Source organism: Nuphar pumila, chromosome 2, assembly GCF_984573655.1.
Source record: "Nuphar pumila chromosome 2, dmNupPumi1.hap1.1, whole genome shotgun sequence".
Classification (NCBI taxonomy): domain Eukaryota; kingdom Viridiplantae; phylum Streptophyta; class Magnoliopsida; order Nymphaeales; family Nymphaeaceae; genus Nuphar; species Nuphar pumila.
Genome location: NC_143250.1, coordinates 41,102,456 through 41,128,722, shown reverse-complemented (window position 1 = coordinate 41,128,722; position 26,267 = coordinate 41,102,456). Strand labels below are relative to the sequence as shown.

Here is a 26,267-nt window from a genome sequence, read left to right as displayed (position 1 = left end):
TTCATTCATGCCTAATCCATGTCGAGTAGACCCCGATTATTGTGAGAATTCTTAATTCATGAGTTGTGTGAGGAACTTATGTAATAACAATAATTTCATTCAAACACAAAGCAATGGTATATTCTTGGACTCACGAAACAGAACAAAAGAGATACATATTTTGCTATCATTTTCAATTGGACGATCCATTAATCCAATTCGAAGAAGATTTTAACTGGATAAATTTCTTTGATTTTCACTGGAGACTCGGAATCGATGGACTTTCCATAGGACCTATTTTATTGTCAGGATTTATCACTACTTTAGCTACTTCAACGGCTCTGCTCAAGTCTCTAGGCTGAGTAGCAGGAGCAACTTTTAATTTGTTATGAGCCAAGATGATGGATTCAATGAGTTCTTGCCAACCACGACCACTAATTAGAAACATTAAACTGAAGGCCTAGACAAAATGAGCACCTAAAAAAAGAGACCATAGGCAGATTGATTTAATAACTATCTTTGTAGCTTCAGAATGTTTCAGTTTATGCTCCTACCTAGATATACCAAGAGAGATGTACGGTCTAATGAGGCTACTACAAAGTATTTACTCATAGGTGGGGGCAAACTCTTCTATTCTGGTTTATGGTTTCTCTGGGTTATATGGTTCATCCGGAGGAGAGATCGAGCTCCAAGGGAAGTCGAATCCCTGCTGCCTCCTTGAAAGAGAGATGTCCTGAATCGTTAGACAATAGGGGCATGCCCACCCGAAAGCCATCATACTATACTCATAGTATGAGTAGTTTTTTGGAATTGTCAATGTCAATATAATGCTAGGATACATAGGAGCATAAACTGAAGCATTCTGGAGTTACAAAGATAGTTATTAAATCATTAGGACCACATAAAAATATTCCTCCTAGAGTAGCTGTTAATACAAATAACAAAAACTTTGTTATAGCCATTTCTGTACATTCAATGTACTCTATGGATAGCGGAATACATAGAGTTGAACATAGTAAAATAAGGAATTGAAAGGTTTCGGAACACATCAAATCAATTTAGATTTTCTCTTCCAATTATCCTTTTTATCTATGTGTTTGTTTTGTGAAATTTTAACTCTTTTTGGTTGCCATGTGGATAAAATACCATTCAAAGAGGTCTTATCCGTGTCCTTTGAACCACAGTGACAGTCCCAAGTAATTCATCAAGGCATTTCCCAACATGAAAAGTTCTTTATGTACATGCACACTTAACCCAGATGAGGAAGGTTTACGCATAGATGCATCACACATTTTCAGTTGTCACATGGAACTGGACCACTATATTCATGGGATCCTTTTTTAAGTGTTGATTATCTTTATTCATTTTCTTGCTGGTTCTTTATGAAAGTTTTGTATCATGTAACATTTAGATGTATCATTTACATAATTTCAGTGAGCCCTACTCATCTCTAACCTTTGTCTTAGGTTATTAATGTTCTGTCTCTGCATTTGTTCACCTTGCCACACACACACACACACCACCACCACCACACACACACTTCCCCCAAACAAAAAAGAGAACTTTGAAGTCCACCTAGTCTGAATATTGAGTTATTCAAACATTTGCTACAAGTATTAGAAGCAAACCCAAAGGTAAGACAACCCATCGTTGTATGTATGAAAAGATAACGTGAATTAATTCTCTATTTAAGGCTTATGGTTAACAAATTCTTTTGTTTTGTGCTTCCATCTAGCTGTAAAATATAAGCAGCGTCCCACAGATATATATATATATATAGTATTGGTATTTCCTCAAGATAAAAATGGCATTTATTAGTGAGCTTGCTAAATCAATAATTTAATTCATTACTTTCCAATCAAATATAACACTTTAAGGTTTTGGTTATGATAGAAATAAAAGAAATCAAAACTCATGTAAGTGCACCTATTTTTCTCTTTGGTATATTGTTGACCTATGCTAATATCATAATTGTTTTATTTGTCATGTGTTGCAATTCCTCATTGTTTCTTTTTGATAGGTTCTCCTCATCGTTTCATGTAAATACCAGAGTGTCTTTTTTCCAGCTGCATGATTTCTTTCAGGTGGTTCAAGTGAAATCCATCTGTTTTTCATGGCATTACAGTTTACCCTAAAAAGATTAAAGGAAATGAAAAATATTTCTTCATTCGTTTCAATGGCCAAACCAACCATATTCTGATTGTCTTCATGCTTTTCTGTTAATTAAATGATTCTGTACTATCACTGCAATCTACACCATAACTTGGAAGTATGAGAATGGCTCAATCAACCATTATTGCTGTTTTCTACATCAAGCCAACCTGCAAAGGTGGACGTGATCTGGGTTCTCCATAAGTTGCATTTGCTGGTCATCATATATATTAAGAATGGAACAACCCATCATTTTACTGAGAGAAGATTGGACCATAAAAATAAGAGGGGAAAAAAGAAGGGCAAAGGGAGCACTGATTTTATTGGTGTTGAACTCATCTTTGGTTGGCTCATTATAGTTGTTAAAAGTAATATTCATATGTCTTGAGGTGGTCATACGTAATTAAGCATAATTGTGTATGCCTACTTGTAATTGTGTTACACCTAATCACCTTTTTAAATAGGTGATTAGGGTTAATGAATCGATGAATTCTCTCTCTCTCTCTCTCTCGTCTCTTTGAAATCGAACCTAGGGCTGAAAGAAATCAACATGGTATCAGATCGGGTCTCCCTTTTGGGATGACGCTGCTGCCGCTGAACGTAAAGAAGGACTGGATGCTGTAGATGGGGCGACGCTGTTGAAAAAAACAAACAAAAACAAAAACTGTGCTGCCGTGATCGTGTTTTTTTTGCTGGTGAGGAGGTCACTTATCGATCGTGATTGTGTGCTGGTGTTGATCGTGGAGAAGCTGCTGAAACTGTGATCGCATTTTTTTTGCTGGTGTGGAGGTCACTTACTGATCGTGATCGTGTGCTGGTGTTGATCGTGGAGAAGCTGCTGAAATCGTGAACTGATTGTGGGTTGAAGACACTGCAATTGCTGATTGTAGATTGCGTCTGAAAACATTGACTGGATCAAAAATAAATAAATTTATAGATCAAGGTTAGATCGTTTTGATATCGTCTTGGGTTTAGAATTATTTTTAATGGATGCAGTTGAACTATTGCAGTCCGCGATCAGATTTAAAAATAGGGATCAGTCACTGTTGAATGTCTGGGAACAAATCTTTGCTTTGGAAGATTAAATGGTAGTTGTTTTCAATCTCAAGTTGATAGTCGTTGTTTAACTTTTGGTTGTCGTGGTAGTGATCTGATCGCTATTCTGATCTGAAACAAAGTATGCAGGAGATTATTGTTTCACATAAATAGTTGGTTGGCTAAATTTTTTTTGGTTGCCCCGGGTGAAAGAAATTTTACATGGCTGAGTCACGTGCTTTTAGATAATCATCAAAAGGGAGAGGCCATTGGTGAATATAAGGCCTTTGCAAATCCATTTTCATATGGATGTTCAGTTAAGCTAGATGATTCGAATTATGCAAGGTGGTCTCGCATCTTCATAATATCTGTTTCCGGTCATCGAAAAAAGCACGTCTTGTTGGAATTGGAGCCCACTGAAAGAATAGGAAAATATGCCACCTGGGATGAAGACAATGACATCGTGATGTCATGGATAATGAACAGTGTACAACCACATATAGTTGATGGACTGATTTATTACACCTCAGCTAAACAAATGTGGGACAATCTTCGTGATACATATTCTCATGAAACTAATGTGAGTCGTATTCTACAAGTTGAGCAGAAGATTTATCAGTTGCAACAAGGAGATCAGACTTTAGCGCAATACTATGCCTCAATTAAATATGCTTTTGAGAGGCTAAATGCACACAAACCCTTATGCTTCACCAACCAGAAGATCCATCAGGAACAGACTATGGTTGCTCGTTTTCTTACAGGGTTGTCATCGGAATTCTCGGTTGCCAAGGTCCAAATTCTAACGAGTTCTGATGTTCCTACACTTGCAGAGTCCTATAATTGTCTGAGTAGGCTTGCCATCACTCTTCCTTAAACTCATTCTGAATCACAGGCATTTGCCCTAGCAATCACCTCAAGTCGTGGAAGAGGTACTTTCTTGAGTTTTTGAGGAAGAGGTCGAGGTCGTAGTACTGGAGGTAGAGGAAGACCTCAATGCACATATTGTGGTAAAATTGGACATCTTGAAGATAGGTGCTGGGATAAGATTGGTCGACCTCCTATTCCATCACCTAAACCGAATGCATCCAAGGCTCAAGTTGTTAATCTCGAGGCAGAGAACCACATTACCTCCTCCAGCGATTTGGTTATTCTCAGTCGTGCAGCATATAATGAATTGATGTCTCACCGGCTTCCCAGTTTGAGTGCCCCTATGCCTGTTGCTGATGTGACATGCTCTACAGGTGATAGCCTGAGTTGTCAAGGTAGTAGATGGATTATTGATTCTGGCGCCTCTAGACATGTGTGTGAGATTTCCCATAATTTCTCTAAGCTACATCCTATTGCAGAACCTCGCAATGTTATACTTGCTGACGGGAGATCTTCTCCTGTTGTAGGCCAATGAAACATTCCTATATCCCCCACACTTCAATTGACTAATGTCCTTCATGCTCCTTCATTTCCTCAGAACTTACTATCTGTTAGTCGTATTGCTAAGGAGAATAATTGTAGGATGATATTTGATCCGGTGTATTGCATTTTTCAGGACTTGCTGACGGGGAAGCAGATTGGTGGAGGCCATGAGGAGGGTGGTGTCTATTATCTACATCAGCCGGTTGGATCCATGAATTTTGTGTCTGAGCAATCTTCCAGTACCTATCAGTGGCATCTCCGTCTTGGTCATGTTCCTTTGCCAAAGCTTCGTAGACTTATTCCTCAGATTTCTCCATCTGATTCATTCCAGTGTGACGCCTGTCAATTGGGCAAACATCACAAAAGCTCCTTTCCTTCTCGTCAGAGTCCATCGAGTCAAACATTGTTTGAGATTTTGCATGTTGATGTATGGGGACCTAGTCAGTCTCAGTGTCATTATTACTTAGTTATTGTTGATGATTTTTCCAGATTGTTATGGGTTTTCTTAATAAAAGAAAGGTCTGAGGTTGCCTCCATTCTTATATCTTTAATTATTGAAATAAAGACTCAGTTTCAGTCTCTCGTCAAGATTATCCGCACAGATAATGCTCTTGAGTTCAAATCCAATGAATTGTTACAATTTTATCGAAGTTGTGGCATTCGTCCTCAAACTACTTGTGCTCATACATCTCAGCAAAATGACGTTGCTGAAAGAAAACATAGGTATCTTCTAGACGTAGCTCGCACCCTTATGTTGCAATCAAATATGCCATCCTCCTACTGGGGGGACGCTGTTCTCACCGCTTGTTATCTCATTAATCGTATGCCATCTTCATCTTTGGAAGAACAAATTCCCTTGCACATTCTCTATCATAATGCTCCTTTGTTCCCAATTTCTCCCAAAGTATTTGGATGTGTTTCCTTTGTTCATAAACTTGGATCTAACCGTGATAAATTGTCTGCCCAAGCTATCAAGTGTGTATTTCTTGGATATCCGTAAAATCAAAAGGCTACCAGTGCTATGATCCCATCTCCTGGCGAGAGTATGTTAGTGCAAATATATCTTTCTTTGAATCTGTTTCTTATTTTTCTACCACTACATCCAGACTGCATGTTGAACAGGGTGATACCCTGCCTCTTCCCATTCCTCCTTTTCCTTTGGAGTCAGTTTCTAAGTCTATCTCTCATTCTCAGTCTCCCACATTTGCTCGGTACCAGGATCCTCCTCTGGTGTACACTCGCAGATCATCACCTGAATCAACACCTACACCATCGCCTTCTTCAGAAGTGAGTTCTCCTGAAAATATTACGATGTCTATTGTTGATGATGACAGACCTATTGCTCTCAGAAAAGGTAAAAGGCAATGCACATTACATCCTATCTCCAAGTTTGTTACTGAGGCAAGACTTGGGGTTCACATGAGGAATTTTATCTCTGCTTTATCTGCCACTTCTGTCCCACTTAATCATCAACAAGCATTATTAGATCCTAAGTGGAAGCAAGCAATGCAGGTCCAGATGGATGCCTTGCTTTCATGTGACACATGGGATTTGGTTGTTCCTCCCACTGATGCAGATATCGTTGGATGTAAGTGGGTCTACACCATTAAGTACAACTCGGATGGCTCAATTGAAAGGTACAAGGCCCGGTTGGTCGCTAAAGGGTATACTCAAACATATGGAGTTGACTTTTTTGAGACCTTTTCTCCAGTAGCCCGTCTTGGGACTATTCGGTTGGTCATATCTGTAGCTGTCCATTATGGATGAAGTTTATGTCAGTTAGATGTGAAAAACGCCTTCTTATATGGAGATCTATCTGAGACTGTGTACATGCCTCAACCTCCCAGGTTTGAGGTTCAGGGGGAGTGTAGCAAGGTGTGCAAACTAAAGAAAGCTATATACGATCTTAAACAAAGTCCACGTGCATGGTTTCAGAAGTTATTTGAAATTATGTCTGCATTTGGCTTCAACAGGTCATCTTCAGATCACTCCTTGTTTATCAAGAAAACCTCTGTTGGTATTGTGGTTATGGTTGTATATGTAGATGATATTATTCTTACAGGGAGTAGTGCAAAGGATATCTTAGACATAAAGATTCATCTTCAGAAGCATTTTGTCACAAAAGATCTCGGTTCTCTTAGATATTTCTTGGGCATAGAAGTGGCCATAAACAGTGAGGGGTTAGTCCTATTACAAAGAAAATATGTACTTGATCTACTGCAGGAAACAAGGATGTTAGGCGCCAAACCAGCCAATATACCAATGGATCCTAAACTGCATATGTATGATGAAGAAGCAGAACCTATTGACAGTGGAAGTTTTAGATACGCCAATTCATGGACAAACCTACTCGAGTGCATTGGCAGACAGCTATGATGATTCTTAGGTATTTGAAATCCTCTCCTGGAAAGGGATTGCTATATGAACAAGGCTCCAACCTTGATATAATTGCATACTCAGATGCAGACTATGTAGGGGCCATTGATGATAAAAAGACTATGTAGGGGCCATTGATGATAAAAAGTCCACCACAAGGTTCTGCATGTTTGTCGGAGGAAACTTAATTACTTGGAAAAGTAAGAAACAAACTGTGGTAGCTCGTTCTATTGCTAAATCAGAATATAGAGCTATGGCTCAAACTGCTGCTGAAATGATGTGGGTTAGGTCCATTCTAAAAGATATACAAGTGTTGATTCCATCCCCCAATGTTGATGATGTGTGATAATCGAGCAGCTACCCATATAGCTAACAATCCTGTTTTTCATGAGAGAACGAAACACATTGAAGTTGATTGCCACTATATACGTGACTTAGTGCAGGTGGGGCATATTTCTACTAGTCATGTGACGTCTGAACATGTGACGTCTGAAGATCAAGTTGCAGACGTCTTCAGCAAGCCTCTCGCAAGTGCAGGTTTCTCAAGATGTTGCAGCAAGCTGAGCATGATAGATATATATGCTTCAGCTTGAGGGGGAGTGTTAAAAGTAATATTCATATGTCTTGAGGTGGTCATACGTAATTAAGCATAATTATGTATGCCTACTTGTAATTGTGTTACACCTAATCACCTCTTTAAATAGGTGATTAGGGTTAATGAATCGATGAACTCTCTCTCTCTCTCTCTCTAGTCTCTTTGAAATCGAACCTAGGGCTGAAAGAAATCAACAATAGTACTAGGGCACTTATATTTGAAATGTACTAGGGCACCTTATATTTGAAACTGAAACCCAGAGAAAGCTAAACAAGATTCCCCTTGTAAGGTTTTCACCTGGTTTGACACATCTAATATTTAATATGCGCATGCACGCACGCGTATACACACACTCATTCATACATACAGCTGGGGTTTCCAGCATACTAACAGTGGCAAAATTGATTATGTCAGATTGGTGCTTAAAACTTTTAAATGTACATTAAGTTGATTGAATTTTGATTGTGTAATATATGCTGCAGTCTTGTCTAACACATAGGCCAAATGCCTTGTTTTGAAGCTATTTCATCAAGGGAAGGTCTCTATTGTTGTAGATTGCTGTAGGTAGTCTGAAATTGTCACTGATACCCGAGGTGTAAGAGATGTGAAAGCTTTTGTACATGCATGAACCATATTATATGCCGCATGGATGGTGTATGTTTTGTATTAGCAATCTAAATTTATGAGAAAAACTTTTTAGTAATGATGCTTGGTTGTTGGTTTATACTCTTCTTTTCATTCAAAAGGGTGATGAGTATTTATTTGTCAATTGATTATCTCATTAGGTAATTGAAAAGCCAATGGATTTTAGTACGATTAAGAATCTGATGGAAATGAAAGATGGCTCTGGTTATAAAAATGTCCGTGAAATATGTGCTGATGTGAGGCTGGTTTTCAAGAATGCGATGAAGTACAATGTAGAGAATGATGATGTGCATGTAATGGCAAAGACCCTACTGGCAAAATTTGAGGAAAAGTGGCTGCAATTATTGCCTAAAGTTATTGAGGAGGTAAAGTTTTGTTGCTATCTCTGCATCAATTTCTTTCCAGTTGCCTTGGATGCAAGGTGCTTCCCTGAAGCTTTGATATGAAAGCTATCGTCCTTGGTAGTTTAGTACAAACTTGTGCATGCCATCCGTGAGTATTAACCTTGTTTTGATATTGATGATCTTCCAGGAAAGAATAAGGGAGGAGGAGGAAGCACAAGCCAACATGGATATGCAGGTTGCTCAGGAGGCATCTGTTTCCAAAATGGCAGCACGGATAAATGCTGAGGTTTGTGTATTTTTCAGAGTCCTTGTTGAAAACCTTTTGCTGCCTGTTGAAGAATAAAGTTTATCTGATGCTTCTAATTTTATCATGAACATTTATCCAATGTATAGCTGGTTAATTGGAATGATTGTTGGTATGTGCATACTTTGAGTAAGTAGTATGAGTTCTTGAATGCTCTCCACCTGGTAAGATAAATTGCATTCTTCAAAGCATCAATTTTATTTTGCCTGGAGCACATAAAGAGGATGTCCTTTACTAACCTATCAGTTACATATTTTCAGCTTGATGGGCTCAATTTGCATTTGGATGATCTTAGAGAAAGTGTGGTACTCCAGTGCAGGTTTGCTTCTGCAATGTTTTCTCCACTTATTATAATGAAATATACTTGTATTTTTATGGTAAATTATAAGATGTTATTCTATGATAAAGTCCATTGATGCAACTTTTTGAGAAAGTATTTTTAAAATATGTTTTTCAGTAAAATTCGCTTGTGTAAATCATGTATCAAATTTCAAATTTCGGTTCACACTAATGGTGAAGTCCGGTCGAACACAATGAACGTGAAAAAAAAACTTTTGTACGTCACACAGAACAATCTTTATTGCCTTAAATAAAAAGTAAAATAAAAAGTGTTACTCTTTGCGGAGGGCTAAAAAATAAAAAGGCTTTATTACAACCCAACGTAAAGTAAATGACCCTTTGGCTAAAAAAAAAAAAATCAAAGAAAAGTCAAATTGACAGTCTTTTTTACTTGCGATCTAGCCTCTCTTGTTTGCTTGGATGCTATAGTTGAACCTTCAGGCTTAAGGGGTCTCTTTCTCAAGGGGCACGTCCTTGAGGGGCTCTTTGGAGGGCTCTTTGCACAAGAAAACTTCCCTGCAAAACACAATAGATACGAAAACACAAAACAAACTCAGAAAACTATTTCTAAAATTGATGTTAGTTATATAGAAACAAGAATCAAAACCTATGTCACATGGGTGCGGGTGCGGGGATGCGGCACTTCCAAAAAACCCGGGTGCGGGGGTGCGGCAAAAATAAATAAAAAAAAAAAAATATATATATATATATATATAGTCCAAAAGTTGGACATAAATGACCTTGGGAGAATCCTTGTGACATATAGGTCAATTTTTTTTTTCTTCGCAATATTTTTTTAAGTCTGAAAATTTGACCAAAATGACCCTGGGTGCGGTCAACGCACCCAGGGTTGTGTTGACCGCACCCGCACCCGCACTCACGTCATGTCGATGCGGGTGCCGCACCCTCGTAGCGTTGACGCGGGTGCCGCACCCTGCTAGCCGAATCCCTGTGACATAGATCAAAACTAACTATTCTAACAAACTAACTAATTTGATCTAACGATCTAACTAAAATTGTAACAAACTAACAAGTTCTAACTAATTGCAAAACAAACTAAAACAAATTAACTAATTACAATTCAAGAAAAACGTTGAATCAAAACTAACTAAACAAGAAATTCTAATCTAACTAATTACTATAAACTAATTGAACAATTCTAATAACCTAATGCTGACTTGTTAAATTAACTAACTAGTGAAGGAGAAACATGAACTTAAACTATGGACTAATTAATCATAACATTAAAAGTCTAACACAAACTAATTAAAAGAAAGAAGTTGGATCAAACAACCTAATCTAAATAATGCTAAAAATTTAAAACATGCTAACTAACTACATACAGAACTATGCAGATTTAATCTAATGATAACTTGAACAAAAAAAATCTACTAAACAGAATAAACTGAAACACGCTTGCTGCAAATAACAACTGATTAATCGTTGATCATGCTGGTGCGTGATCTGCAATTAATCAACGTGATTCAACAAGATGCAACGCGAAGCAGTGTGATTCAACGTGATTCAGCAAGGTGCAACATGGTCAGGCGTGAACCAGCGTGGACTGTTCACACTTGGTGCTATACGAACTGCGTGAATCACACAGCTTGCTGGAGATCCAATGATAAAAAAATTATCTCAACTATTATAACAGCGTTTTAATGCTCATTCCAGCAACCTGCAGAACGATCCAGCGCGCAGAAAGATCACGTTATCTACCCACATGTTCGCACTGGTTGCAGCAGATCGTTTCACGTTGGTTTATTCCGTTTTGGCAAGACCAAACTGGTCTGCGTGATTATGTAAATTACGCAGATCAGTTTGCAGGCCCGAGAAGAAAAAAGCTAAAGATGCTACAGTTTCTAAAAAAAACTAATATCAACGAACTACAAGAAAAAATCTACGATGCAATATGCTTCTAATCTACTGTGCATAAATCAAAATCGATTATTCTAAATGAAACAATATTGCATGGAAATAAGCTATATAGTATGCAATGCTGAAAATAAATCTAAACTATGCATTACTCTAATAATGAGACAGGGGAGAAGAAGCAAACCACACAGCTACTTTCGATGGAGGGGTTGAGAAAAAGAGGCGGTCGCTCCCGCGGTTGAATGTGCGCTCTAACGATAGGTTAAGAAGCACCGGTGAAAGCAAAGACCAGAAGAGCGATGAAATCAAAATCAAAGAAGGGAAGAAGCGGGGAAGAACCGGTGATCGAATGAAAGATAGAGAGAAGAAATGAAGAGAGGGAGAGAAGAGGCTGGCGTTTTTCCCAATGGAAGGACGTCGACCCCTTCTTAATAATGCTATTTATAAAACATAATTAGGTTAAAAACTATATTTTCTAAAACTCGGTTTAAGTTTTCAAAAAATTCTAAAAACTACCTTTTCAAAAACATGTTTTTCAAAGAAAGACTCCTAAAAGAAATAACATTCTAAACAAATTGTGCAGGTGAACTCTATTTGTGCGATTTTTCTTTTTGAAAATAAACCACTGCCCTGGAAAACGTTGATAAATATGGGTATTTAACCCATTTTTGTGCCGAATCATGCATAAAATCGTGAATCTAATATGCATAAATTATGCATGATCATCCATGAACGCCATAAAATAACCAAGTTAACTCAAATTTTTAAATGAGACTACATTTGAAAGCCTTCAGTCTCAAAGATGAGGGATCTCCTCGGATAGCGCCCCCACCCCAATCATTGCTTAGATACATGGATCTCCCCCTTTCCTCCTTTATATCAGGGATCTCAAATCCTTGATTTAACATCCCCTGTTTGAACTACCTAGGACTTTGGCATGGGGCCCACACTGTTAAAGTTGTATATATATAAGCTATATATACCTATATAATGTGTATGTACATATCTATACATATAAATATGTATATATATTTTATATTGTTGCAATAGGTAATACCCATTAGGGGTATTTTTGACATTTCACATTATGTAATAGGCTGTGCCCATTAGGGGCACATTAGACCTTTTCTATTTTTCTTTCTTTTCTTTATTTTTTGTCCTTTTATTTCCAGCTAAGGCATTACTGTCCTTAGCAGGAGCTCCCTAATGGCTATATTTATAGCCTATAGCCGTGGGGGTGCTCCCAATGGCTCTTTTAGCTCTCTATTGCCTATATAAAGGGGATGTATCCCCTTCTTGTAACATGCTTTTCTTGAGCATTTTATATATAAATTTTGTTATTTTTATTTGTGTTTTCTTAGCCCATAACAGGCTTTTGTGTTGATTGTATTGGTCCATAAGAAACCTTGTGTTTGTGTGCACTTATTGTAATCTTGTAAGCCCATAAGTGGCAACCTCTTGTGCACTTCTTTATTTCATTACCGAGAAAAAATGATGAAGGTTGATGGCACATTTCCCGAAGCAACGATCCAATGCTCCCTTGAACTTAGGAACCACCACACAATCTTCGAATACACAAATTACAATTCAAGAGCTCCAAGTCTATGATACCATGTAATGAAATAAGGAAGTGCACAAGAGGTTGTCATTTATGGGCTTACAAGATTACAATAAGTGCACACAAACACAAGGTCTCTTATAGACCAATACAATCAACACAAAAGCCTCTTATGGGCTAAGCAAAACAGAAAATAAAAATAACAAAATTTATATATAAAATGCTCAAGAAAACCATGTTACAAGAAGGGGATTCATTCCCTTTATATGGGCAATAGACAGCTCAAAGAGCCATTGGGAGCACCCTCAACTGCTCTTTGTACTAAGGACAGGAATGCCCTTAGCTGGAAATAAAAGGACAAAAAAAGTCTAAAGTGCCCATAATGGGCACATCATATTACATAATGTGAAAAGACAAAAATACCCCTAATGGGTATTACCTATTACAACAATATAAATTATACATATACATATTTATATGCATATATATGTGCATTCACATTATATTAGGTATATATAGCTATATATATACAACTTTAACACACTGCATCAATGTGTCCCACTCCATCTCAGATCCTCGGATCTGAGACTGGAGGCTTTCAAACGCAGCCTGGGAGTTATACTCTTTTTCTTCTTAAGAATTATGGTCCTTGCACTGCTAAATGTTAGAAGGAGGCCGAGTTCTAAAAGATGTCAGTTTGGTTTTCAAAATTTTCATGTTGCTCTTCCCTGTTTCTCCACGGGCTTCTTATGACCACAAAAAATTGATCATATGTTTTGTGTGCTTGAGATTTCACAAGTTTTCTTGAAGACTTCAATCTCATGAATTTTGATTATACTCTAGGGCGATGTCCACAGAAGAAAAGAGACAACTTGGAGCAAACCTCAGCCGGTTATCTCCTGAAGATCTTACTAAGGCACTTGAAATTATTGCTCAGAAAAATCCAAGCTTCTTGGCTACAGCTGAAGAGGTGGACCTTGATATAGATGCTCAGGTTGCTAGTTTTTCTTTCTGAAGATCCAACTTATTGCAGTTTACACGGCTTCTCTACTTTCATGATTCCGATAATCAGATTAAAGGGGGTTTTGATACACTCTGTTAGATAAAAGTGGGATCAGCATTGAATTGTAGATCATAGTGCAATATCTGAGCTTGCTCCACTTTTCTGGATAAGCGGGGTGTATCCAAACACTGTTAGTCAAGACTTCATAACCTGGTAATATCTTATTGCGTGTAGAGTGCGTCCACATTATGGCGGTTAAAGTATTTCGTGAAAGAAGCATTGGATCTTCAAGCAAGAAGCTCTGCCAACAAGGATAACACAAACCCGAAGCGCAAAAGGGAGGTAACTGATGCCATCGCTAAGAATGCAAAAAAAAGAAGCAGAAAGATTGCAACATAACAGCTGGGTGCTCCCTCACAATTAAGCGGCTGTCATCTCTCAGTTTGAAGGTTTAGTGTACTGAAAAGAGCAGAAGCTACTAACCAAGTTGATGCTTGTCACTATAGCTGTGGCACATCTGGTACAACCTTCCAATCCTGGTGTTCTGAAATCATGTTGATGCAGATTATAACTTAATGGCATTGCTACCAACTAGATAACCAGTAACTGGTTTAGCATTTGTGGCTCTGCGTAAAAGTATCTGCGGTCGTTGAATCTTGTTCCTTTTTTGCTGGAAGGCAGGTGTAGCCGCTAAATTTGAAATGGATGTGCACTTGGTTCAGTTTTGCATCTTGCGTGCTTGCTGTGGTGTTTTGCTAAGGTTGTTTTCACTTAACAAATGGGGAGGATCATTTGATCGAGAAGATTTTAAGCAACGAAAATAGGACTGGAAAGAAAAGTGCACCAGATCGATCATGCCACCGTCCATTTCATACCTTTGAATGATGGCTCCTATTAAATGATGATCGGCTTAACTTTCTTTGTTTGATGGGCTTGCCCCTCTCTCAGGGTCACTTAATGGGCCTGCCCCTCTCTCAGGTAAACTCCCGGGTGGGTTCACAGCCACCCTGCACCAAGGCCCCCAACCATGTACAAAGCTATGGATCTACCTGAAATGGTTTTCACTTAGGGGGCTTCTGAATACTTCTGATTTTGAAACCGTTTACTGCTTTTAGCGTGGAGCCCACACCGGGTTGATCCGTGTGCTCTCAGAGTTTTACGCCACTAAGACAGCAACAATAGGTTCAGCAGGCTAAGACCAGTGCAGTCATGTCTTCAATTTCTTGTGTGATTAAAAAAAATTAGGATCTGCGTTATGCAATGCTGAATCTGAAATCTACCACAGGATGGGGATTTGAGATTGGTGTGGGAGGGGGAGGTTGGGCCAGAGATTTGAATGCAGTTTCCATCTTTTAATCCAGGGAAACCATGAGAAATGAACAAACTTTACATACAAATGATAAACAAAATTGCAAGAAACCATGAGAAATGAACAAACTTTACATACAAATGATAAACAAAATTGCAATATCGTTGCCGTGGTTATCCATGTGGTCAGCGGGGTCCTGTGTCAAGCTGAAGGCCCAGGACCGAATCCCACTGGCTTATGAGGGTTGATGATGCTTTATCATGTTTGGGTCATGTAAGGCTGCGTGGTTGTGTCCTCAACCTGGAGTTTTAGCTTGCAGGTAGTCGGGCCCACTAAGTGACCCTGATCTTGGTGAGGGTTCTTCTGTCATAAAAAATTTTGCGACAGTATTATGAATCATTTCGATGGACCTAAGTCTTCTTGGATCTGGAACCAATATTCAGGATTTGCAGTGTGCACCAATAGGACGCAGAGCACAAGCTGGTCTTAATATGAGTCTATTAGGTCCTATTGGTGTTTTTAAAGTATTTTGTTATTTGGGTTAGATTATTGGATCCATTTTACAGTTTAGATTATTTTAGATTTTATTTAATAGATATTGGATCCATGTAACAGATCCGTATCTACATTTAGCAGTTTCTTAAAATTAGGATGCTTCAAGATAGGAAACTTGAATCATCATGATTGTAACCTCTATTCTATAGAAAGATGAGAGGGACAGAGTCAAGAGGAGAGTTGGATATGAGATTATTTCCAATTTGATTGAATTTTCTATTATTTCAGTTATTTCTTGCATTTCTTTCCAATTTCCTGCATTTTCTTAGAAATTCCTAGATAACTTAGCTTCTAGCTGCGTTCGGGTATCAAATCTTTAATCGCTACAACAAGTAGTCAACATCCTCATTTGGCTTGCTTGAGAAGATATCACAATCCTGCTTGCTTGCACAAACGATGTGCATTTCAGCCAATAGAATCATTGGTCAACTACAGTGACAAGAAATGCAGGAAATTGGAATGATAATCAAATCAACAGCAGAGATTTTATATGGTCACCTGTTCTTAAACTTAATTGACAATCATTTCATACTGCCGTTTTTCTAACCTTAATTAGAGACTATCATTTAATTAATTGTTTGGTTAAATATATAAGAAAGTGATCATAATTATATATGCTGCACAATAATCAAGATTACCCATATTCTTTGGTCACAACTGTAGACTAACTTGTAAATAGAACAATTAAAACAAGGAGTTGCTACCAATGACACCCTTTTACAAGCATAAGTTGGGTTGGAGCGGTCACAAGAAATGCATGGCCTAGCTACGTTGGCATCCTCATACTTGCATTAAAGAAGAGGATACCCATGGCTGGAAGTTTGCAGGAATGAGCTGCAAGAAGAAGACTATGGTAAGAGGAGTCATTATGTTGGTTCTTGGGCTTGTTGTGGTTCTGGGGCTTTCATTCTTCATTGAATCCAATTCAGGGAGGTGGGGTACCATACTCTCTCCAACACACTCTGATTCATTATCTCATAAGGTGCCCTTTTATCTTTGTTCTCTTACGAACAATTCTCTTAATCTTCTCTTACACAAGTAATTCTAATATATATATATATATATATATATATATATATATATATATATATATATATATATATATATATATATATATATATATATAGAGAGAGAGAGAGAGAGAGAGAGAGAGAGAGAGAGAGAGAGAGAGAGAGAGAGAGAGAGATTTGGATTGATCAAAATTTTTAGTATGGCATGATTCGACCCCTAAAGCGATTTGATTTGGTGCTAATTTGATTCGAATAATGCAATTCGATTTGATTCTGGTAACATTGAGGTAATGTTTATGGTTTTGGCAATTCCGAATGCCTGTGTGGGTTCCTGCCTAACATCGGGTCAGGTTTAAATAGGTCGAGTAGGTGCTCCATGAAGCCTTTAACGGGTCAGATTGGTTCGGTTTAGGTGTAAATCAGGTTTTCAATAAACAATACGGATTAAATGAGTTTGCTCTAACACAAACCGGGCAAGTTGCTAACGAGTTTGACTTGAACAAGGTTAAAAGAGGTGAACTTAATTAGGAAATTTAGTAGTGTGTATTAAATACAGGAAAAAATTATGTTAATTAGCGTTTCAGAAGATAATGATTAGGTAGCTCCATGAAATTAAGAATATGTACATATTCATGCAGGCTATAAATTGGTTTTTGTTCTAAAGTTTTATGCATGAGATCCTACCCGCTTCTTAAATGAATAAAAACGTTGGACATGACACAGTTACATCATGTAAGACCTAAAGGATTTGGTTTCTGAGTCAGGTTTAGTAGACCCACTTGCCCCAGTATCAGGAACGGTCAAGTTGGACAAAAAGCTCTTGGAGCAAGCTTGCCCCTTACTCAGCTCCAATTTATGAAGAGTCACTTTGAGTTCCTCCCACTCTAATGTCGGATTATTTGATTGTTAATTGAGTTTGAGTGGTATAAAGTCCCCCCCTAAGATCACATTGCCAAACTTGATAAGGATGATTCATTTTACAAGGTTAAATCTAGGGATGTCAATGGGTCAGGTAGCCGATTCATTAGTGCTGGACCCACCTAAATAACAAATCACTGGGCTTGGGGTTTTGTCGGGTCACAAAAATGGAATCCCAAATCTGGACCTGCATAATTTCAGAAAATAATAATGCAAATATATTCGGGTCAGAATTTTTCATACCCATACCCAAAATTCAGGTTCGAGTCGGGTCGGGGGTGTCCGATACAAACCCAACTTGTTGATAGTCCTAGTTTTCCCCCCATAATTTGCTTGGAGAAATTGTGTTTGGGACTCGGGACATGCCATCTCGACGGCGTAAAACACTAGGGCTAGAACCCTCACCCCCAGGGCCTAGTTGGGCTTCGACTTATGAAAGGCGGTAGCGCCCGAGGGAGTGGAACCCCAAATGCCTGTCTGACTCCAACTACGCTAACCCCTTTGGGGTTCGATGACAGCCCTAGTTAAATCCCTAGTCTTATGCATTTAGAATGACAACTAACCGTCTGTCAATTTCTCGTAAAAAAATTAAAATATCTCTTGTGCCTTAATCAGCAAAAAATAGAGACAAAAATTAGTGATGAAAATGAGAAAATAATGCCACATTTTTTCAATAGTAAAAAAATACAGCGAGTTCTTATGTCAAGAAGATAACTACCACATGCGTTCACACCTTTTAAACTGGAATCAAGTTTGCAAACACAAGGTGGAGGGAGGTCTTGGCATTCAACATTGAAGAGACCAACGTCATGGTTCTTACTAAATTAGCATGGATGATATGCCAATGACAAGTTACTTTATGAACTTAGCTAGTCAAGGCTAAATATCTACTAAAGGGGTTCATGTGGGTGCCTAGGAAGAGCAAGATCACATCTTATGGGTGGAAGGGAGTATCTACTGATGCCTTCAGTACATTAAAAGAGAGTATAAGATGGGCTGTTGGAGAAGGGAGAACGGTTGAATTTTGGATTGATCCATGGATGCCATGTAGCCTTCTTCAGTTGCCTTCAAACTATCAATAAGTATTGTATTATACCATAACATTCAACTCATGAATGTCATAGACAAAGGTTCTCATCCCAACATTCATCTTACCCATACAAGATATGAGAGCAATAGAAAGGCAATAATGGCAACTTGGGAAAGAAGACAAGATTCAATGAATGTCAACAAAGGAATATTCAATGAGAAGTGCATGAGAATCATTAGAAAAAAATGTCCACAAGATCAGGTATACAAGAAAGTTTGGAACAATAAAACCCCTCCACAAGCAACAATTACCTTAAGATTCACTATCTAAAGGAAGTTGCTCAATCAAAACTGCCTTCAAAAGTTGGGTTTACAAATGCTAATCAACCTATTCCTAAGAGCCCATGAGCCTTAAAGGTAGCAGGAAGGTTGTTGTTACATATTTTGTACTATAGCTAATGTAAGGCTCCTTTTTTTGGTTAAAAAACCTAGCACACTTAGCAAGAGGGAGAATGACCAAGACTTGAAAAAATCAACCCCACTCATTGCGAAGGGTGAATTTTAGAGGGAAAGCAAAAAAATACAGCGATATTTGTTAAAACCCCCATAACTATGAGACAAATTCTACATAATGCCCTTCCCCAATATTTTTTTCACACGAGTAAATCATAAAAGAGGCCTAACTCATCAACTACTTACAGAAAACCACCAAAACGTTTTGATACCTACATTTAGCTGTCAATTTTTACCATTTGTGTTTTAAACCACACGCTTGGCCTTACATGCACCTGGCCTTTGTTTAGTCAAAGTAACTAAAACACCCACATTCGTCGATTTGTTTAACAAAGACAATGAGATTACATAAGATGAGTTTGTTAAAAAAAAAAGACATACTGTTCTACAGCTCAGGTTATTTGAAATGCATTAAGATAAAGCAGTTGATTGTAATAAACTTAATATTAAGTTTGTTTCTATAACTAGATGAAAAGTTTGGTTGGTTTTTGTAATATTCTTTTTCCACATTACCTACCACAAGATTCATATTTTCTTGGTTACAAACTTACAAAGGACCCGCTTGAAGCTGAACTAGAGAGAGCCTCCATGGGGAACAAGACCCTCATAATAGTAGGCATGAACAAAGCATACACTACAGGGAACGACAACATGCTTGATCTCTTCCTACAAAGCTTAGAGCAAGGTGAAGGCACTCAACCTTTGATCCAGCACCTCCTCATTGCTGCCTTTGACGAATCTGCCTTCGACCAGTGTCGAGCTCGCCTCCTACACTGCTACAAAGTCATCACAGATGGTGTCGATTTCTCTGGAGAAAAACCCTTCATGGGCAAGGATTTTATCAAGATGATGTGGAAGAGAACCCTCTTCTTAGCCAAGGTGCTTGCCCGAGGCTACAGCTTCATCTTCAGTGTAAGTCTCTCTGCTAGAATGTGTACATGAAGATGCATTTTTAAACATGCCTATTAAACATTCAACTTGGCCCTCTTGGGAAAAAATGAATTGATCATGGTAGAGACAAACATGGCACTCTCCCATTCGCAAAAGCTTTGTAAGACTTTGCTTCTTTTAGATTTCCTAGTCATATGCTTGGAACCATATGGTGCACCAATGTGAGCACACTATAATAATATAATTTGCACATATAGTTTTCCCAGTTACATGAACCACAATGTAGGCTGTGAGCTTGTGATCCACTCTAGCCCCACAATTTAGTATGATAATTGATGCAACACTCTGATCACATCATTCAAATTAATGGTAGACCAATAACTCAGGCAACTTCCTGCTGAGAGAGAGAGTAGCTCAAGCTACGACCTCCATGTCTTGAGTTGCTTCAGTTAATAGTCAGTTGGAAGTTCTGCATATAACACAATGAACTAGCATGGATCATCCCACTTAACATTGGACCCAGTTGGTGTGCAAGTGGACCTAACTCAAGCCCTTGTAATAAATAAGTCAGTTCAAACCAAGCCCCTTATCAGTCTTGAATTAAAACTAAAAATTAATGTAGAGTTGCAAATGGGTCGGATTCAGGAAGAGGAATTTGCAAAATTTGGCTGTCTGGGATCCGAACCGATCGGACTCCCCAATGTATTTTAGGATCCAAAACCTGACCCGTTTGCATATAAGATATGCTATTTGCCATATTTTTATCTGCAGGATGCTGATATCTTGTGGTTCCGGAACCCATTCCTGCTGTTATCTCCGGAGGATGATCTGCAGATAAGCTGTGATGGATATAATGGACGACCATATGATACCTCTAATCCATTTAACACCGGCTTCTATTTCGTGCGCTCGAACAACAAGACTATCAAGCTATACAACATGTGGTATGAGAGCAGGAACATCTTCACATTCATGAAAGAACAAGATGTGCTTGATATCTTCAAGAGCAATGGGGTTTTTGAACACCTGGGCCTGAGATTCAGGATTCTGGACACACTCTACTTTGGAGGGTTCTGCCAGAAGAGCAGGGACTTGAGGGAGGTGGTCACAATGCATGCTAACTGCTGTAAGAGTATAAAGGCCAAGATGACAGACTTGAGAGCCCATCTTGATGGTTGGAAGAGTTTCATGGCTACAAGCAATGAGAACTCTGTTGGGTCATGGCCTGAATCAAAGGCTTGTCAGGTATCAATGATGTGATCGTAAAGCCCATTTAACAATTTTGAACTTTGTTTCTCAATGAAATTTCCATCTCTCCCAGAATCTAAATCCAATGAGCCATGCACACCCTACATGGCCTTCAGACTCATATGTAGTATCTACGAACTGAGCTCCTATTGCACAGTAGATGAGCTTGATCTCAAGGTGCATTTTCAAAGCATAGGCTCATCACACTTTTTTTTCATGGGGGCGGAAAAACTGCCTCCCGAAACAGAGACCTAATCGAAAAGCCTACTGTACCAACGGTTACCGTCCAGTGGCAAAAAACTGTGGTGTACTCCCCTTGACCCCCAAGAAGAGCAACCATGCTTCAGCTTGCAAAAGGGAGCGCCCACTAGGGGACTCAAACTTAGAATAGAGAAAGCTCCCTATCGCCAAGCCTGAGGCCAAGTAGGCAAACCCTTGGGGTGGAACAAGCACACTTTTATAATACCGTTTTTCTATTAGTTCTGATTTTTACACTTATACTACCGTTCTTATATTAGTTCTGGTTTTGACATTCACATTACTCCTGTTTTATTTTCCAAAGGGCCCCAGTCAAAATTTGGATATAGATTCAATTCGACTGCATCAGATTAGTTAAGATCCAAGGATTCAGATTTTCATCTAATGATCAAGCCTGTGTCCAAGCCGTTGGCATCCCTAATCCATGTCTGACCAATCTTAAGTCATTGCAGCGCAGTCTGATTAAAATGCTGCGATCATGGCCCAAAATTTCGACCATCTTTTTGTTTTGTTTTGTTTTTTTTATCAACTCCTGTTTCAAGCCAAAGAATTCGAAAAACTAGGCAAGCCAAACCAATAATCCCATTCATGGGATCCGATCTCAAGTACCTTTATTTTTTTTTATTTTTACTTGGAGAAACTGCTCCAGGGGTACAGTCCTAACCGTGCTGGCTCAGCCTGCCATACTTACGGGCCCTGTCCATGTCCTTACCCCTCGACCCCAGGGAGTCGCCAAGCTTCGGCTTACGCATGGGGTGACGCCCATGGGATTTGAACCTAGACTACCTCAGGCCCCATCCCACTACGCCAAACCCCTTGGGTCTGATCTCAAGTACCTTAATGATTTCTTGAACTGCCTACTGCTATAAAGATAAAGCCTTGATTGATAGCTAGCTGCTGTCACGTGCCAGGTGTAATGTCAACACCTAAAACAGTTAGCATGAAATTATGGAGACTATATACCAACGCTCCGCGCTCTGCGTGGTTGGTAGGAGCTATCAGTGCACTCTCCTTGTGGTGGGACGTTGCAGGTTCAAACCCCAATGGTACTTTGAATATTAACTGGTGGGTCTGCCTAACCCCAGCTTGCCTTTCAAAAAAAAAAAAAAAAAATTATGGGAACTGCAAGTTTTTTGGGCATCTGTTGGAGATTCAGGGCGTGCTTAAGTGCCTCCCTGTGTGACACAGGCCAATCACATGACAGCATTCCATGGGCCCCAAGGGTGGCAAGCAGAAAAATGCTTCTCACAAGGGAGGTATGAACCGCTTTTCATACGATAACCCTGTATCCGTGGGAAAACATGGGGCCCACATTGACCTTGTAGATTACATGTATGAAGAATTTATTGACTCCCACCAGACTAGACATTCATACAAAAGGTAAAATGGAAATCTAACGTCTATCATAATTAATAACCAAGAATCATACCTAGAAAACTCATCTTCCAATTTTCTTTTCTAATAGGATAAACGAAAACCATACAATTGCCACTTTGAGCTTGGGCTTCCTCGTTAAGCATCTTTCCTGCAGCCATAAATTCAATAGAAACCTTTAGTCTTTACCCTGTATATAACATCATCTGTAAGAAAATCATAATTTGAAAATTCATCTTACAATTCGTTTCTCTGTCTATTGGTTTCCAATAGAATAAAATCATACAGATGCCACAGAGCTTGGCATTTCCTTGTTAACCATCTTTCCTGCAGATGCAATCCAATAAAAACCTTTAGAATTTACTTGCAAATGAGCAAAACACACACTCTAGCATGTGCACACCACACAAACAGTCATACACCAACACATGCAGAGATGCACAATAGGAACCCACACACCCCCCCCCCCCCCCCCCCCCCCCCCACACACACACACACACACACAAAAGAAGACCAGTTACGAAACCTTGCAGTTTGGCATCAGAAAGAAAATTGGATTTCTTGATACAGCAAAGAACGAAATTGGTCCCCATCCCAACGAGTCTTGAAGCAACTATCTCAACAGGATTTACACAGGATCAAGTTAGTTATGTTGGTGTGCATCTTAAGCTGCAGAAACTAGCTATTGAATGAGTTTTGACAAGATAACCTCTGTTGCAGTGATTGGATTACAGGATTTCTTATAGTTCAACCAATAACCAGAGTCTCCAGACAAAGTGAAGAGAAGCATGAACTTGTAGCAGGCCTAGGAACTCATGCATCTTATGCATAAAAACATAACCTCCATCCCAGGTATTTATAATGCACGGGTTCATGCCTCTAGGTAGATGCAGGAATAGAAAATGGCTAAAGAACCACCAAGATTCCTAAAAGAACTCTCTTATACCATGATCTTATAACACATTTCCTATCACGACACCAGTCAGTGCTTCAAGAGGGAAAGAGCTCAACAAATGGAAACACGGGGGGATAAGTTAATGGGTAGACCATCCCAACGTGGGGCGATCACCATCTTGAAAAAATGATATCTGCTCCATGCAAGATCACCTTATGGAATTCATCCTCATATTCAGATGAGTAAATTTTTGAATCGCTAATGAGCAGGACCAGATAGTGGTTTTCTATTAAGGTGAACCAAACAGAGAAATACTGGTGGGTCAAATCTAAACTGCACTATTACAAGGTTAGTCCATTGTACCCACAATAGTGGCAAGGGCAGTCAAGGACATCCAGATTGGTTAGCTATTTGATTCTTCAACAAGATAAAATATGCAAAACACAAAGTAAAAAATATGCAAAATAGAGAGTAAACTACAACGTACTTTCTTTTTCTTCTGTCTCCTGCAGTGTTTCTCATGTCCACCTTCATGAAATTAGATCCTGATGGCACAGTCAGCTGCATTGGAGAAGGTGCAGATGGTGCTGAAGGAGCGGCTGATGCTGGCACAGGTGGTGCAGGTAGTGATGGAGCAGGTGGTGGGGCTGTAGATTCAGGGAGAGATCGAGGTAATATGTGCTTCAGCCGATTGTTCCTGTAGTTCTTCCAGAGATAGAACTGCTGTCGATGAGCCAATTCCTGTGAAGCCCAAAAGAAAACATTAGCATACATTGAGCATTTCCACAATAAAACATGAGAGAATGTGGAACAAAACATAGACGATAGAAGACTTGAAAAATATTATTACAAAAAGGATCCTAAGTTATTAATCATGACATGTAGCATATTAGCAAAAACATCAATAGGTGGTGAATCAATAGACACTAGGTAGGCTAGAAATAAGCAGCATAACAGGAAAGAGACTCAAGTCTTTGAAATCTTTCAAAATTCAATTTCAAGGAAGTACATTTATTAATGGAACATAAGGGTACAGTCATACCCTCAACCTAGAAAAGCAATCAGAAAATGCATCATGAATATATGGAACATGGTGTGTGTGTGTGTGTGTGTGTGTGTGAATTGTAAGAAGAATAGTTTATTAGTATGAACTGTGATTGGCAAACACAATGACAAGTGATGACGTGCCCAGTTTTTCATGCTCAAGAGCACACAAATAAAAGTAGAAGCAAGTAGATAGAAAGCTGCTAACTTGGTCCCCGGGCTTCCAGCCTCACAAAGGCAATGGAGAAACTTGTGCAACTGTACTTCAAGTGTTAAATCTACTTCCACATGTCAGACTGGATCAGATGCTCCAGCTGTCTGATTGGTTGGGTGACAGAACCAACCCATGATGGGCATGTCAGCATCCATAGTGAATCCAGTTCCAAAGCAAGCATCCCTTACTGTCCTGGTGAATCCAATGCAACCAGATCGGAATAGTTGGTGCACCTGATCCCATCTCTCTGTGTGACTGGATGACGAATTGCTGAAACACATCCACTTATCTAATGGCTAATAAGTCAAATATCACAACATTAGTTGCAACCATAGTTTAAAAACTCGCTGGGTCAACCCAGTGACTCGGTTGACTCAGCCCGGATCGCCCAGTCATTGGGTAAAAAATGAGTACAAACTCGTTTTGTACAAAACTCTGCCCAGTCACCGAGTTGACCCGGCCGAGTCATGGGCGATTAATGCATATATATACATATATAATATATTATATATATAATTACATATATTATATGAAATATAATATAAATATTATCTATATTATATATAAAAATATGGTTATACATATATTAAAAAAATTATACATTAAATATATTATAAAAAATATCATATAATGCATATTATATATAATATATTGATAAAATACTATAAACTATACATAGTATACACCAAGGTTGCCAAACTAGGAAGCGGAAGCAAGGCATTTTAAAATTTATACGAAGCGGGAAGCGAAGTTTCAATTTAAAAGCAAAATATGAATAAAAAATGAAGCAATATGGAATCAAACAAGAAACAAATAAAAACTAAAATAAAATTGATCATTCTTATATTTCATGATTTTTTTGTAAAAGAGTTAAATTTTTTGTTAAAATCTATGGTTACCAATTTAAAGAAAGTACATGGAAAGTGAGTGAAAGCGTGAGAGAAAATACATGAAAAAGATGAAAAGAAACGTGAGAAAAGTATATAGTATGCATAGATCATGTGTATGAGAAGCATAGAAGAAGCGTGAGGGAATCGAGCTTCCCATGAAGTTTCGGAAGCGAGGAGTATCGCGCTTCCGAAGCGAGTTTCCGAGAAGCGAGCTTCCCACCTACCTAAGAAGCTTCCGGTAACTCTGGTATACACATATTTATATATTTTATATAAAATATAAAGTTAACATGACATGGTCAAGTCACCGAGTTGACCTGGTTGAGTCACGGGTCACTCAAGAATGAGTCGAGTGACTTAAAAGTTAAAACCATGGTTGCAACAACTTTCTAGAAGGGAATGAAGAACAACTAAAAGGAGTCAATAGAAGGTAGACAGGGAAGCATTTGGCCCAGCACATGAACTAAATAAGGACCTAAAGTAAGGATCAGATGGTTGCATGGTT

At 38.7% G+C, this 26,267-nt stretch overlaps 2 protein-coding genes and 1 pseudogene across 2 annotated transcripts in view; 2 read left to right on the top strand and 1 right to left on the bottom strand.

The window, feature by feature from the left end:
• Positions 1 to 14,341, top strand: part of LOC149845328 (transcription factor GTE6-like) — a 46,394-nt gene extending 32,053 nt beyond the window's left edge. The window contains exons 5-9 of the mRNA XM_089995696.1: positions 8,332 to 8,556; positions 8,723 to 8,821; positions 9,100 to 9,158; positions 13,455 to 13,605; positions 13,849 to 14,341. Coding sequence (XP_089851822.1) covers positions 8,332 to 8,556; positions 8,723 to 8,821; positions 9,100 to 9,158; positions 13,455 to 13,605; positions 13,849 to 14,013 — 699 coding nt within the window. The 3' untranslated portion in view covers positions 14,014 to 14,341. The remainder of the gene's footprint in view (positions 1 to 8,331; positions 8,557 to 8,722; positions 8,822 to 9,099; positions 9,159 to 13,454; positions 13,606 to 13,848) is intronic.
• Positions 14,342 to 19,428: 5,087 nt separating this feature from the next.
• LOC149845327 (uncharacterized protein At1g28695 pseudogene) lies at positions 19,429 to 21,099 on the top strand (annotated as a pseudogene).
• Positions 21,100 to 22,600: 1,501 nt separating this feature from the next.
• The window catches only part of LOC149845326 (mediator of RNA polymerase II transcription subunit 31-like), a 55,024-nt gene continuing 51,357 nt past the window's right edge, over positions 22,601 to 26,267 (bottom strand). The window contains exons 4-6 of the mRNA XM_089997568.1: positions 24,102 to 24,355; positions 22,961 to 23,046; positions 22,601 to 22,870 (exon numbers count right to left, since the gene is read on the bottom strand). Of these exons, the coding sequence (XP_089853694.1) occupies positions 23,034 to 23,046; positions 24,102 to 24,355 (267 nt within the window). The 3' untranslated portion in view covers positions 22,601 to 22,870; positions 22,961 to 23,033. The remainder of the gene's footprint in view (positions 22,871 to 22,960; positions 23,047 to 24,101; positions 24,356 to 26,267) is intronic.